Here is a 15,306-nt window from a genome sequence, read left to right as displayed (position 1 = left end):
AGCGCATTGAAAGACAACAAGAGTTCAAGTACTGTGAAGACTAATACATAAAACATAAGACATTAGACGAGGATCGGAACGGTCTGAGCGGCTATTTTTATGGCGCTTTATTATTTTTACATAACTATGATATGACATTACTTCAGCGCAGTTTTAGGCACTTTTTTGTTTTGGGCTAGGTTAAAAAGCAAAAAATCTGTTTAATTTTGGTGTGGTTAAGGTCTTGCAAGATTATGAAAAATCTGCAAAATCTTGCAAAATTCTTGCGAGATCAACATCCTGAATCGACCAGGGTGGCCTTTCTTTAGCGGGAAGCTTGTATTCTTTTCTGAAAACTAAAAGAGCACTAAATGAACGACCAAAACAAATGTCATTGCAAAAACATTGTCTCACGGCCTTTTCTGAATATGATATAGTCATAAATATTAAAAAGTGTAAATCATTATATCACGAATATGGATTATTATTGCAGTCAAGCCTTAAATGTTCACTCAGATCATTGATGTAATAAATTAGGTGTGCTAGTCCCAAGAATGTCCCCCCGGGGAAAATTTTTACATCACGTTAACTATTTAAACCAAAACTTGCATTGCATTTTTGTAAAATTTTCACAAAATACAAATTTTACTACGGCCCTTGTTAGAAGAGAACAAAGCATAAAAAAGTCTTATTGGGTTAATTGTGGTTTGCCCTTGAATTTTTGACGTAAAATTGCACTTTGACTATCAGATAATTTCAGGGTGATTTAGCCGCAACAGAGTTAGTTGCCTTATGACACTATATAACACTAAATGACCATTAAATGACTTACTTCGAGCAGTCATTTATTAACAATTCGCCGTTTTGTCGCAAAATGAGGACCTGACAACATTTGCTTTAGATGCCGAATATCCGTCTGCTGACCTCATCATATGGGTATCTGTTGACGCTTTTAGAGGTCATTCTGTTCATCACTTACGTCATTCAACTCATCAACATCATACTCAATGTAAACAAGTTACACCTATCTTACAAGGCTTCAGTAAATTATTAGAGGTCTCTATTTCTTCACGGGTCGAGGAATTTGTTCAAAAATCATGTGAATGCGCTGCCTTTTTCAACAAAATTCTGCTCAAAAACTTAACATGCACTGATAAATCGATGAAATGGGCCGCAGTTATCTTAGAAATACGCCGTAAATGTGCTGATTTTATAATAATTTGTCGCATTCATCGCGTGCGCGTCATGGCATTTTTTCATAATTTCAGCGCACTTCTTACGAAAAGTTGAGCTGTATTGGCGTTGAAACCTTGGCCCAGTTTTTGAATTTGATCGAGGAAACTTTGGCTTTGGAGCCGCTTCCCTTTTTCTTACACGAATGCTCGCTAACTATTTCTCTTATCAGTCGAATAGCCTTCTTAAGGATCAAACTTTCCAGATTCTTTTGTGAAACATTAATTATGCCATAAAATGCTTTTAAAACGGGTAGGATTCCTGTTTTTAAGGTTGTGAGAATGGGTCCAGTGTCGTACATAAAGAATGTGTGGAATGTTATCCAGCTGTGGATCACTGCATTGGGAATAGCCTCTATTGTCATATACATATACAGGGAGATAGAGGCCAGAAATGTATTCAAAGACCTCACTCTTCAATCTCAAGGACAGTTTTAGAGATTTAACCTACAATTTATATTTTGTTGGAACGCTTAAAATGATCCTGGTCCAGCTCAACAGCGTGTTTTCTTTTTTACAAAATTGAAAAATCGAAGTTCAAATTTAAAAAAAATAGGCAGTTAGTCTACAAACAATTAAGTAGATTACACGAACTATTGTCTCTTTATAATCCTGATTCCTTTTTCATATTGAGATGTCTGATTCCACGACCAGAAAAACACCAAAAACACCGCACACTGACACAAAAGGCTGTTGTAACTAACATTAGTTTTGTTTCAGAGTTCTACGAGATGTCTACAATTGTGATGTGGAATGAGATATACATTATGCTTACTGGTCTTATCGTGTTCTTCGTATGTGGTAAGTAGTAGCCGCGTGGTTCAGAAAATCCAACAAATTTCATCAATAGTTTCTTGTAGACACGTGTCAATAAATAATGCCAAAAAATCTACCCTGTCAGACACGATATGGAAAATTGGATGTTTGAACATGGTAAAACTTAAGCGCGAGAAAGTATGGACAATAACTCATAAAAACATTTGGTGCGTTCAATGACTATCGTATGACCAAAGTTGGCTATGTCCAAACTGTCGAACTGAAATAATTATAGTGGGAGGGACTTTAAAAACACAGTTGATTGATTGAGATTGAATCAAAATCATGTTACTTAATAACCATGTCGTTACCCATGTCATAACGATTAGTCATTTTAGCTTGTATTATACTCATGTGTGCATGTAGATGAGACAGCAAGAACGTTTCAGGGTTAAAAAAAATCAGATTAAACTCACACAAATCAAATATAAATATATCCAAAAACCAAAATAAACAGTTCATGTCATATCAAACAAAACAAAATGCACATCAAAAAAGCAACCATGTTGGCGAGAAACATTAGGAGTTGCTTGACCCTTAGCAAATGTTGTTGCCCTACGGGGGTCGTGGATAACGCTTAAATTTTTGTGCAAAATACTTCTTATCTTTTGTGAGTAGAATTCACCTGAAATCTATTTGCCATTTTAGCTCGACAATTCAAAATGTAGCTTTGTAAGGACTTCTAATAGTTTTTTTGTAAATAAAATGCGCAATGACAGCTGCGGAATATTGATGAAAAAATCAAAAAGCCTGAAATTTACTTACCTCAACTTTTAGAAATTTGGTTGCATAGAAGCCCCTAATATCAAAGTCATGAAATTAATTACACTGAGTGTGAAATTCAAATACCCTAAGATAGTTTGAGGGTGGATTTTATTTCTATTAAGGGTATATGCTATTTACAAAGTGCGTGGAATGTAATCACTTTAAATCTTCTAAAAGTACTTACGTTGAGAGCATGAAATTTAATGACAAGTTTTTGAACTTCGCTCACGTTTTCTCGCTTATATGTTTCAAAAACCGGTATAAAATTAAAGTAAGCATTGTTCTCAAAAGATAAATAAGAATACATGTATTAAGGCTAGTTGTGAGACTTGTTTACAAATGAAGAAATTCTAGTTTAAAATTGGTTGGAACAAGTCGTTCACCCGATTGAAAAATCTGGCTATCAACGCTTCAAATTTTCTTGAACGTAAGAAAATTTGATGTAAGCAGAAAATCTTGAACTAAAACGTACAAAAGCCCAAACGCACATTTATACAATAGTCTAGGCGTAGGCAAACGCACGTTTATACAAGAGTCTAGGCGTAGGCAAACGCACGTTTAAACAAGAATCTAGGCGTAGGCAAACGCACGTTTTTACAAGAGTCTAGGCGTAGGCAAACGCACGTTACAAGATTCTAGGCGTAGGCAAACACACATTTATACAAGGGTCTAGGCGTAGGCAAACGCACGTTTTTACAATAGTCTAGGCGTAGGCAAACGCACGTTTATACAAGAGTCTTGGCGTAGGCAAACGCACGTTTTTACAGTAGTCTAGGCGTAGGCAAACGCACGTTAAGAGATTCTAGGCGTAGGCAAAAGCACGTTTATACAAGAGTCTAAGCGTAGGCAAACGCACGTTTTTACAGTAGTCTAGGCGTAGGCAAACGCACGTTAAGAGATTCTAGGCGTAGGCAAAAGCACGTTTATACAAGAGTCTAGGAATAGGCAAACGCACGTTTTTACAAGAGTCTAGGCGTAGGCAAACGCACGTTTTTACAATAGTCTAGGCGGAGGCAAACGCACGTTTTTACAATAGTCTAGGCGTAGGCAAACACACGTTTATACAAGAGTCTAGGCGTAGGCAAACGCACGTTTTTACAGTAGTCTAGGCGTAGGCAAACGCACGTTAAAAGATTCTAGGCGTAGGCGAAAGCACGTTTATACAAGAGTCTAGGCGTAGGCAAACGCTTGTTTTACAAGAGTCTAGGCGTAGGCAAACGCACGTTTGTACAAGAGTCTAGGCGTAGGCAAACGCACGTTTTTACAATAGTCTAGGCGTAGGCAAACGCACGTTTATACAAGAGTCTAGGCGTAGGAGTAGAATTCACCTGAAATCTATTTGCCATTTTAGCTCGACAATTCAAAATGTAGCTTTGTAAGGACTTCTAATAGTTTTTTTGTAAATAAAATGCGCAATGACAGCTGCGGAATATTGATGAAAAAATCAAAAAGCCTGAAATTTACTTACCTCAACTTTTAGAAATTTGGTTGCATAGAAGCCCCTAATATCAAAGTCATGAAATTAATTACACTGAGTGTGAAATTCAAATACCCTAAGTTAGTTTGAGGGTGGATTTTATTTCTATTAAGGGTATATGCTATTTACAAAGTGCGTGGAATGTAATCACTTTAAATCTTCTAAAAGTACTTACGTTGAGAGCATGAAATTTAATGACAAGTTTTTGAACTTCGCTCACGTTTTCTCGCTTATATGTTTCAAAAACCGGTATAAAATTAAAGTAAGCATTGTTCTCAAAAGATAAATAAGAATACATGTATTATGGCTAGTTGTGAGACTTGTTTACAAATGAAGAAATTCTAGTTTAAAATTGGTTGTTACAAGTCGTTCACCCGATTGAAAAATCTGGCTATCAACGCTTCAAATTTTCTTGAACGTAAGAAAATTTGATGTAAGCAGAAAATCTTGAACTAAAACGTTTAAAAGCCCAAACGCACATTTATACAATAGTCTAGGCGTAGGCAAACGCACGTTTATACAAGAGTCTAGGCGTAGGCAAACGCACATTTAAACAAAAATCTAGGCGTAAGCAAACGCACGTTTTTACAAGAGTCTAGGCGTAGGCAAACGCACGTTACAAGATTCTAGGCGTAGGCAAACACACATTTATACAAGGGTCTAGGCGTAGGCAAACGCACGTTTTTACAATAGTCTAGGCGTAGGCAAACGCACGTTTATACAAGAGTCTTGGCGTAGGCAAACGCACGTTTTTACAGTAGTCTAGGCGTAGGCAAACGCACGTTTATACAAGAGTCTAGGCGTAGGCAAACGCACGTTTAAACAAGAATCTAGGCGTAGGCAAACGCACGTTTTTACAAGAGTCTAGGCGTAGGCAAACGCACGTTACAAGATTCTAGGCGTAGGCAAACACACATTTATACAAGGGTCTAGGCGTAGGCAAACGCACGTTTTTACAATAGTCTAGGCGTAGGCAAACGCACGTTTATACAAGAGTCTTGGCGTAGGCAAACGCACGTTTTTACAGTAGTCTAGGCGTAGGCAAAGGCACGTTAAGAGATTCTGGGCGTAGGCAAAAGCACGTTTATACAAGAGTCTAAGCGTAGGCAAACGCACGTTTTTACAGTAGTCTAGGCGTAGGCAAACGCACGTTAAGAGATTCTAGGCGTAGGCAAAAGCACGTTTATACAAGAGTCTAGGAATAGGCAAACGCACGTTTTTACAAGAGTCTAGGCGTAGGCAAACGCACGTTTTTACAATAGTCTAGGCGGAGGCAAACGCACGTTTTTACAATAGTCTAGGCGTAGGCAAACACACGTTTATACAAGAGTCTAGGCGTAGGCAAACGCACGTTTTTACAGTAGTCTAGGCGTAGGCAAACGCACGTTAAGAGATTCTAGGCGTAGGCGAAAGCACGTTTATACAAGAGTCTAGGCGTAGGCAAACGCACGTTTTACAAGAGTCTAGGCGTAGGCAAACGCACGTTTGTACAAGAGTCTAGGCGTAGGCAAACGCACGTTTTTACAAGAGTCTAGGCGTAGGCAAACGCACGTTACAAGATTCTAGGCGTAGGCAAACGCACGTTTATAGTTTATACAAGAGTCTAGGCGTAGGCAAACGCACGTTCATACAAGAGTCTAGGCGTAGGCAAACGCACGTTTTTACAATAGTCTAGGCGTAGGCAAACGCACGTTTATACAAGAGTCTAGGCGTAGGCAAACGCACGTTTTTACAGTAGTCTAGGCGTAGGCAAACGCACGTTACAAGATTATAGGCGTAGGCAAACGCACGTTTATACAAGAGTCTAGGCGTAAGCAAATGCACGTTTTTACAATAGTCTAGGCGTAGGCAAACGCACGTTTATACAAGAGTCTAGGCGTAGGCAAACGCACGTTTTTACAAGAGTCTAGGCGTAGGCAAACGCACGTTCATACAAGAGACTAGGCGTAGGCAAACGCACGTTTTTACAAGAGTCTAGGCTTAGGCAAACGCACGTTAAGAGATTCGAGGCGTAGGCAAACGCACGTTTACACAAGATTCTAGGCGTAGGCAAATGCACGTTTTTACAATAGTCTAGGCGTAGGCAAACGCACGTTTATATAAGAGTATAGGCGTAGGCAAACGCACGTTTATACAAGAGTCTAAGCGTAGGCAAACGCACGTTTTTACAAGAGTCTAAGCGTAGGCAAACGCACGTTTATACAAGATTCTAGGCGTAAGCAAACGCACGTTTTTACAATAGTCTAGGCGTAGGCAAACGCACGTTTTTACAATAGTCTAGGCGTAGGCAAATGCACGCTTTTACAATAGTCTAGGCGTAGGTAAACGCACGTTAATAGATTCTAGGCGTAGGCAAACGCACGTTTTTACAATAGTCTAGGCGTAGGCAAACGCACGTTTTCACAATAGTCTAGGCGTAGGCAAACGCACGTTTATACAAGAGTCTAGGCGTAGGCAAACGCACGTTTTTACAATAGTCTAGGCGTAGGCAAACGCATGTTTTTACAATAGTCTAGGCGTAGGCAAACGCACGTTTATACAAGAGTCTAGGCGTAGGCAAACGCACGTTTTTACATGAGTCTAGGCGTAGGCAAACGAACGTTTATACAAGAGTCTAGGCGTAGGCAAACGCAGGTTTTTACAATAGTCTAGGCGTAGGCAAACGCACGTTTTTACAATAGTCTAGGCGTAGGTAAACGCACGCTTTTACAATAGTCTAGGCGTAGGTAAACGCACGTTTTTACAATAGTCTAGGCGTAGGCAAACGCACGCTTTTACAATAGTCTAGGCGTAGGCAAACGCACGTTTTTACAATAGTCTAGGCGTAGGCAAACGCATGTTTTTACAATAGTCTAGGCGTAGGCAAACGCAAGTTTATACAAGAGTCTAGGCGTAGGCAAACGCACGTTTTTACATGAGTCTAGGCGTAGGCAAACGCACGTTTATACAGTAGTCTAGGCGTAGGCAAACGCACGCTTTTACAATAGTCTAGGCGTAGGTAAACGCACGTTAATAGATTCTAGGCGTAAGCAAACGCACGTTTTTACAATAGTCTAGGCGTAGGCAAACGCACGTTTTCACAATAGTCTAGGCGTAGGCAAACGCACGTTTATACAAGAGTCTAGGCGAAGGCAAACGCACGTTTTTACAATAGTCTAGGCGTAGGCAAACGCATGTTTTTACAATAGTCTAGGCGTAGGCAAACGCACGTTTATACAAGAGTCTAGGCGTAGGCAAACGCACGTTTTTACATGAGTCTAGGCGTAGGCAAACGCACGTTTATACAAGAGTCTAGGCGTAGGCAAACGCACGTTTTTACAATAGTCTAGGCGTAGGCAAACGCACGTTAAGAGATTCTAGGCATAGGCAAACGCACGTTTATACAAGAGTCTAGGCGTAGGCAAACGCACGTTTTTACATTAGTCTAGGCGTAGGCAAACGCACATTTTTAAAATAGTCTAGGCGTAGGCAAACGCACGTTTATACAAGAGTCTAGGAGTAGGCAAACGCACGTTTATACAAGAGTCTAGGCGTAGGCAAACGCACGTTTTTACAATAGTCTAGGCGTAGGCAAACGCAGGTTTTTACAATAGTCTAGGCGTAGGCAAACGCAGGTTTTTACAATAGTCTAGGCTTAGGCAAACGCACGTTTATACAAGAGTCTAGGCGTAGGCAAACGCACGTTTTTACAAGAGTCTAGGCGTAGGCAAACGCACGTTTATACAAGAGCCTAGGCGTAGGCAAACGCACGTTAAGAGATTCTAGGCGTAGGCAAACGCACGTTTTTACAAGAGTCTAGGAGTAGGCAAACGCACGTTTATACAAGAGTCTAGGCGTAGGCAAACGCACGTTTTTACAATAGTCTAGGCGTAGGCAAACGCAGGTTTTTACACTAGTCTAGGCTTAGGCAAACGCACGTTTATACAAGAGTCTAGGCGTAGGCAAACGCACGTTTTTACAAGAGTCTAGGCGTAGGCAAACGCACGTTTATACAAGAGCCTAGGCGTAGGCAAACGCACGTTTTTACAATAGTCTAGACTTGGGCAAACGCACGTTTTTACAATAGTCTAGGCGTAGGCAAACGCACGTTAAGAGATTCTAGGCGTAGGCAAACGCACGTTGTTACAAGAGTCTAGGCGTAGGCAAACGCACGTTTTTACAATAGTCTAGGCGTAGGCAAACGCACGTTTTTACAATAGTCTAGGCGTAGGCAAACGCACGTTTATACAAGAGTCTAGGCGTAGGCAAACGCACGTTTTTACAAGAGTCTAGTCGTAGGCAAACGCACGTTTTTACAAGAGTCTAGGCGTAGGCAAACGCACGTTTTTACAATATTCTAGGTGTAGGCAAACGCACGTTAAGAGATTCTAGGCGTAGGCAAACGCACGTTTATACAAGAGTCTAGGCGTAGGCAAACGCACGTTTTTACAATAGTCTAGGCGTAGGCAAACGCACGTTTTTACAATAGTCTAGGCGTAGGCAAACGCACGTTTATACAAGAGTCTAGGCGTAGGCAAACGCGCGTTTATACAAGAGTCTAGTCGTATGCAAACGCACGTTTTTACAAAAGCCTAGGCGTAGGCAAACGCACGTTTATGCAAGAGTCTAGGCGTAGGCAAACGCACGTTTTTACAAGAGTCTAGGCGTAGGCAAACGCACGTTTTCACAAGAGTCTAGGCGTAGGCAAACCGCACGTTTTTACAATAGTCTAGGTGTAGGCAAGCGCACGTTAAGAGATTCTAGGCGTAGGCAAACGAACGTTTTTACAAGAGTCTAGGCGTAGGCAAACGCACAGTTTTACAATAGTCTAGGCGTAGGCAAAAGCACGTTTTTACAATAGGCTAGGCGTAGGCAAATGCACGTTTATACAAGAGTCTAGGCGTAGACAAACGCACGTTTTTACAAGAGTCTGGGCGTAGGCAAACGCACGTTTATACAAGAGTCTAGGCGTAGGCAAGCGCACGTTTTTACAAGAGTCTAGGCGTAGGCAAACGCACCTTTTTACAAGAGTCTAGGCGTAGGCAAACGCACGTTAAGAGATTCTAGGCGTAGGCAAACGCATGTTTATACAAGAGTCTAGGCGTAGGCAAACGCACGTTTTTACAATAGTCTAGGCGTAGGCAAACGCACGTTTTTACAATAGTCTAGGCGTAGGCAAACGCGCGTTTATACAAGAGTCTAGGCGTAGGCAAACGCACGTTTTTACAATAGTCTAGGCGTAGGCAAACGCAGTTTTTTACAAGAGTCTAGGCGTAGGCAAACGCACGTTTATACAAGAGTCTAGGCGTAGGCAAACGCACGTTTTTACAAGAGTCTAGGCGTAGGCAAATGCACGTTTTTTCAAGAGTCTAGGCGCAGGCAAACGCACGTTTTTACAATAGTCTAGGCGTAGGCAAACGCACGTTAAGAGATTCTAGGCGTAGGCAAACGCACGTTTACACAAGAGTCTAGGCGTAGGCAAACGCACGTTTTTACAATAGTCTAGGCGTAGGCAAACGCACGTTTTTACAATAGTCTAGGCGTAGGCAAACGCACGTTTATACAAGAGTCTAGGCGTAGGCAAACGCACGTTTATACAAGAGTCTAGGCGTAGGCAAACGCACGTTTTTACAAGAGTCTAGGCGTAGGCAAACGCACGTTTTCACAAGAGTCTAGGCGTAGGCAAACGCACGTTTATACAAAAGCACAGACGTAGGCAGGGTCCACCTACGGCGGTTTGTACAAAGGTTTTTCGACCTGCGACGCACTGGGCATACCAAATTTTGATTTGCTACTCAACCTGGGATTTGCAATTACAAGATCTCAAAGCTTGTACGAAAAGATGATGTTGATGTGACCAAAATTAATTGGCTGTGAGTTTTGGTTTCAATTGAGCGATAGGTTTTTCATCTTAAATGACCTTTTAGCATTGTTATTAGAGTCCATTACGGGTACTCAAGGAACTTTTAACGTCAATGATTGCGTAATGTTATAACAAAGGCTGTAATCGTTAAACATGTGTACTCAAAAGAGCAAGCTTTTAAATTTTTAAAGAGATAAACGGAAATATTTTTGTTTTTTTAATAGCCATTAATTTGCAACGGCAACTTTTTCTAATCAATTTTATTATCTGCTGCTATACACATTTTACCGCCCTCTAAATCGCAGCTAATGAAGTAATTTGCCAGCTATGTTGACGTAAGTTAATTGAATAACAGGTCAAGTAGTTAAAAATGACAAAATTTCGGCAGAAATGAGCAGTGCTCACAAACATTTTGTCAAATGGTTAGTCATAATTTGGATAATTTCCTATCCTCTTTGCATATTCAAGGCACAATAATATATAATCAAAGACATGCGCAATTTTATGAAAAATAATTTATTTGATTTTAGCCAAAATGCTTCAACTGATGGAATTCAATCGCATCACTCGAATCTTTGTGGCCATTCTGAAACAGTCCGGACCTCAACTGGCTGCTTTCTCTCTCATGTTCGTGGTGATATTCGTTGGGTTTGCAGTGTGTGGTAATCTCCTATTTGGAAGAATGATTAAGAATTACTGCAACTTCATTAATTCACTTCAGGAGTGCGGGTCAATGTTGCTTGGTTAGTAACAGCTCAACCATCAGTAACGGTTACCTCCTTCTCTTCTCTTCTCTTTCTGGAATATGAGTATTCATAATCGATTTTTCAAATTCTGATGTCATTTTAAAATTTGTATTGGTTAGTCACTCCTGTTAGCCTAGTCTAGACCTCGACCTAAGAAAAAACCATGCTCGACCATAAATTCCAAGTGAACACTTTTGCTCTACCCATTAAAAAAGACTTTTGTTGGACCTTAACTAAGAAGCTTTGCTGTGTAATATTATGGTCAATTTTGACCACCCCACCCAGCTCCACAACCCCCCCCCCCCCCCCCCCCCCACCTTTTCAGAAGTCTATAGGTCTGGACTACGGTAGTTTAGGTAGTTTAATTAATCCATTAGGTTGTTATTTTTTTCAGGGAAGTTCACGTTCAAGAATCTATTGATAGTGCAGCCGATTCTAGGAGGAGCATTCTTCGTCCTTTTCATGACCAGTTGCTACATGATTCTCATGAATGTCTTCATGACTATTCTCAATGACTCAATCGCTTCAAGTGACCGAGATGAAGAAGTTAGTACAATAGCAGAGTATCCAAGTTACTACTGATAAGCACCTTAGGAATTGCCGTGAGTTGGGGTGGAAAATGTTTACAAGCTGCCAGGCATCTTTCTGCGGAAGCTGCGCCGAACTTTAAAAAAAATTGAGCAAAGCAGTGAAATTAAATAATTAATCGCAATACCCAGTTGAGTCGCACACTCGGAATTCAGATACATTTGTTTTTTACAAAAGAGTAGAAATGCAATTGCAAGCATTGATGCCATGTGAGGAAAATTAATCTGCTTGAATAAACTACTTCAGTAGAATAGCTTTAAACTGTTACCACTGTGCCGTTCCTTTCACCTCGTTGCCAACTCAGGTCTGTTTACTCACATCTGCCTTGCCTCGTGAACCTCTGTCTATATGTGCATTAAGACAGGAGCCCGACTTTAAATTCTGTCCAAAAAACGTAAGAAAATTTTTTTGGCCGGTTAGTTTCAAAACCCTTATGTTTTGTTTCTACCTGTATGATCGTGATTTGACCGTTTTGCAAATGCAGGAAATCACCTTTTTTGATATTTTTTTCCTCAAGATGCCACTAGGATGGGAGATTCAAGGTTATCTCATCCCAGGATTGAGAAATCCTTTGGGAAACGAGGACATATATGTATATAAATAATTTGATAATTGTTCTCAGTAGTTATGTTTTTAAAGTTATAATGAATTGTGAGCTTGTTTAGGATGATGGCTTCAGCAGTGTCTACTATTCACTTCTGCTCTTGAAAGACCTACTCGGAATTGGAGGCCGAAAGTCCAGAAGGGGTGCCAAAACATCCAAACCACGTGACTTTACCTGCGTTTTTGTTCAGACCCACTTTAGTGCGGGAGGAACTATATACTCAAATGGGTTTTTTTTGTTCAGACAATTTTGGCCGATCGATATATTCATCGTAGAGAGTTGCGAGTGGTATCTTTAGAAGGCCCATCCGGCGTAGAATGTGGAATTAAAAAGATTTTTTCAATTTTGCTTTTTATAGGGAGTTATCGAGGTTTAAAGTTTTGTGAATATTAGACGTAATTCATCTGTTTTCATTCATATTTTCGGTATTTTTGACCAAATTTGCTAACATATGTTAAAATTGTCAACTGCAGGGTTATTGATTCTATCTCTAAAGATAGAGGAGGGTTACTGAATTGTTCGATCCGACATTTTTGGCTAGATTTTAAGCTAAATTTTTCAAAATTCAGAATTTTTTCATCAAAAATGTGACTAAATTTGTTATTTTAGCCCAACTGCTTCATATTTACTGGAAGTAGACACCTTAAAACTGCGGTCATGTTCTTCCTAAGCTCAAAAACAAGCTAGTTGTACTTCCGCTGGCTTCAACAGTCTTCTGGAATTATAATTTTGACAGTTTTTTGCAAAATTAAACTCGATAATTATACAAATTGCACTATTTATTTTTGACAAACTGGACGTTTTTGTTTAAAAATGATCTATTTCGCAACCATTTGAACAATTGAGTGTTTTGTTAGACGCGCAGCAATATCTGAGTTGATCATGATCTCACCATGGATCTTTACCAAGAAAACTTTTAGATTTTAATAGGGCGCAATCTTTCTTTTTAAAATACTTCCGCTATGTAAATGTTTTTTAAGTAAATTACTGACAAGAATTTCAAATGAGGGCTCAATTGATGAACGATAGAATTCACAAAAAATAACGCCCAACGAGATTATTTTATGGTATCAGAGTTAAACTCATGGTTCTTAAGGCTCTTTACAAGTTGTTTTCTTAAAAATTTTTAGGACTTCTTGAGTTTTGCATTCATTTGTTATACTTTTTGTAGCCCGAAGACTTAGTGCCCCCAAACAATGATCAGGTTAGCTTAGGAAATTTAAATGAACCTAGAAATTTCTTCAGTTGTTATCTAGTTTCTGTTATGACTGTGAATATCTTTGTTTCAGGAATGTCTTGGTGAATTTTTGAATTTTGCCTCTATTTTGTCTTAATTGTGGCAACTTTGGGCGCAGTCTCATTAAAAACAGGCAGAAACTAATTTCCTGTGAGTTTTAATATAACTCTTGTAACGGTTTTATGTTCAACTAATGGCTACTTCGTTTTGATACTGCGCGTTTTCAATTTTTTTTTTATTTCAGCATAATTGCATTTTTTAAGAGTTCATTTTGTTTTCTCGTCAATTTATCACAATTTTGACAAATCCAATTAAAAAAAGCATACTACGGAAAATGCACATAGTTAGAGAATAGCGTATCTGGATCTGTTAATTCATTTTGTTGCACAGTTTATGCTCTTTGGGCTGAGACACGTAAATCTCGCAAAATTATTTTGAATTTTTTAAGTTTTTGCCTATGTTTTTCTTTCTTTTTTTGTTGTTGTACGCCATTTACCTGATAACGACAGATCTCAATTGCTTCCCCAGAATGTATAAGTCAAACTAGTTAAATATTTCAATTTATAGCTGTTTGATTTAATGACTTAAAATAAAAATAGAGGTTAAAAAAATTTTTTTTTCAACTGTCTCCTCTTTGCATTCATTTTTGTCATCAAGTAACTAAATCTCAATAATTAGTAGTCTCAACTGCTTTTTTTGATTCAATTTTTTTTTCGCTTGGTTATACGTTGTGAATGAATGACATTTAGTTTCAAAAAAGTTTTCGAGATTTCTATACTGTTCAACTTTTGGGTTTCTTTTTCTTGCCATGTCTACGTAGTCCTCTTATAAGGAAGACTCGTTGATGTTAAGACCAAGAGAAACTGGAGAATTTCAGTTCTAGCAGATAACATCCTATCAAAATAGTGCTTTGAACAGTGTGACGTCGTAAAATTGTATGAAATTTTGACTTCTTTATATTTTTGTTGTTATTTGTGGGGTCGTGACTTAGTCTCATTTTTAACAGCAGTTGGAATTGACTTCCTGAGGTATTGATACCTAATTCATCGCTTTTTGTCTAAATCTTCAGTCATTTATGACTTTCGAAAATATTTGTTTTCAAAAACATATTTAGCTTTTTAAGCTTCGTCAATTTTTTAAATAGTTTTTCTGTCGATTTGTAACTCAGTCTCTGTAAACAAAGGTCATAACCCGTTTCCAGTGAGCTAAAAATTAATCTTTTGACGGTTTTGGCTTCAAACATTTGTCTCTCGGATTTTTTTTACTGCTGTTGCTACGGGGTTTCATAAACTGTTTTAGAGTTTTATATTTTTGTTCCTTTTGTTTGTTTTGTTTCTTTTTAATTCATAACAATAATTGTAGGTCCCATTGGCTTTGACCTTGCGCTTAATTGGACATTGGGTAACGACACCTCTCAATTGCTTCCTTTGGAGATATAAATGATCATAATAACTGTGAATTTAACTGTTTTCAAAAATAGAAAGTTTTTTTGAACTTTGCACCTCTTTGCTCTTTTTTGTTGACCTGTCAACCAGTCGCGTTGAGGACGGCCCCCCATGCAAATATGTTGCAACTTCATTGATATTCTGATGATTTCTTGCCATTTCAAAATCTTGGCATGATTACTCATATTTTTGTCATAAGTTCTTTTCAAGACTACCAAGTTTTGGTTAATTCGGCAGTTATGTGAGAAATAGTTTAATTTTAATTAAAAGTATCAGGCTTTATCCCAGGATTCTGTTAGCTATGAGTGTCAAAAAATCAAAACTGACGTAATTATTCATGTATAACGTGACAAAAATTTATCAGTTGTCCATTTGTGTTAATTGTGTGAAAAATTGTGTAAAGTACTCGAGAAATTATGTAGAAATTTATTTATTTTTCAGCTAAAATCGACGTGATCCAAGTGTTCAAAACATCAGTTCAACGGCTGGTCAAATTTGTTGAGTTCAGGTGAGAAATAAAACTGCCGGAAATTTTTGTTCCAACTCTTTTTAATCGGTGGCTAGGAATTTTATAC

The 15,306-nt window shown here is 38.8% G+C and overlaps 2 protein-coding genes across 2 annotated transcripts in view; both read left to right on the top strand.

Moving 5' to 3' along the window:
• Positions 1 to 1,649, top strand: part of LOC142354117 (polycystin-1-like protein 2) — a 121,207-nt gene extending 119,558 nt beyond the window's left edge. Inside the window, exons 28-29 of the mRNA XM_075406386.1 lie at positions 881 to 988; positions 1,485 to 1,649. Coding sequence (XP_075262501.1) covers positions 881 to 988; positions 1,485 to 1,649 — 273 coding nt within the window. The remainder of the gene's footprint in view (positions 1 to 880; positions 989 to 1,484) is intronic.
• A 257-nt stretch (positions 1,650 to 1,906) lies between these two features.
• On the top strand, positions 1,907 to 15,243 carry LOC142354116 (polycystin-2-like protein 2). The gene is made up of 5 exons (XM_075406385.1): positions 1,907 to 2,012; positions 10,642 to 10,854; positions 11,252 to 11,403; positions 12,111 to 12,213; positions 15,173 to 15,243. Exons 1-5 carry the CDS (start codon positions 1,943 to 1,945, stop codon positions 15,241 to 15,243), a joined length of 609 nt encoding a protein of 202 aa, XP_075262500.1. The 5' UTR covers positions 1,907 to 1,942.
• The last annotated feature ends 63 nt before the right edge of the window (positions 15,244 to 15,306 follow it).

This window comes from Convolutriloba macropyga, chromosome 15 (genome assembly GCF_964194025.1).
Source record: "Convolutriloba macropyga chromosome 15, txConMacr16.3, whole genome shotgun sequence".
Taxonomy (NCBI): Eukaryota; Metazoa; Xenacoelomorpha; order Acoela; family Convolutidae; genus Convolutriloba; species Convolutriloba macropyga.
The sequence above is the reverse complement of the archived record's forward strand: the minus strand, read 5'-3'. Positions and strand labels throughout refer to the sequence as shown.

Excerpts from the sequence above, each read along its gene's own strand:
- LOC142354116 (XM_075406385.1), top strand. The coding sequence starts at position 1,943 with ATGTCTACAATTGTGATGTGGAATGAGATATACATTATGCTTACTGGT. Across the intron at positions 10,855-11,251 it reads GTGCGGGTCAATGTTGCTTG|GGAAGTTCACGTTCAAGAAT; the intron begins GTTAGTAACAGC and ends TATTTTTTTCAG. Across the intron at positions 11,404-12,110 it reads CAAGTGACCGAGATGAAGAA|GATGATGGCTTCAGCAGTGT; the intron begins GTTAGTACAATA and ends GAGCTTGTTTAG.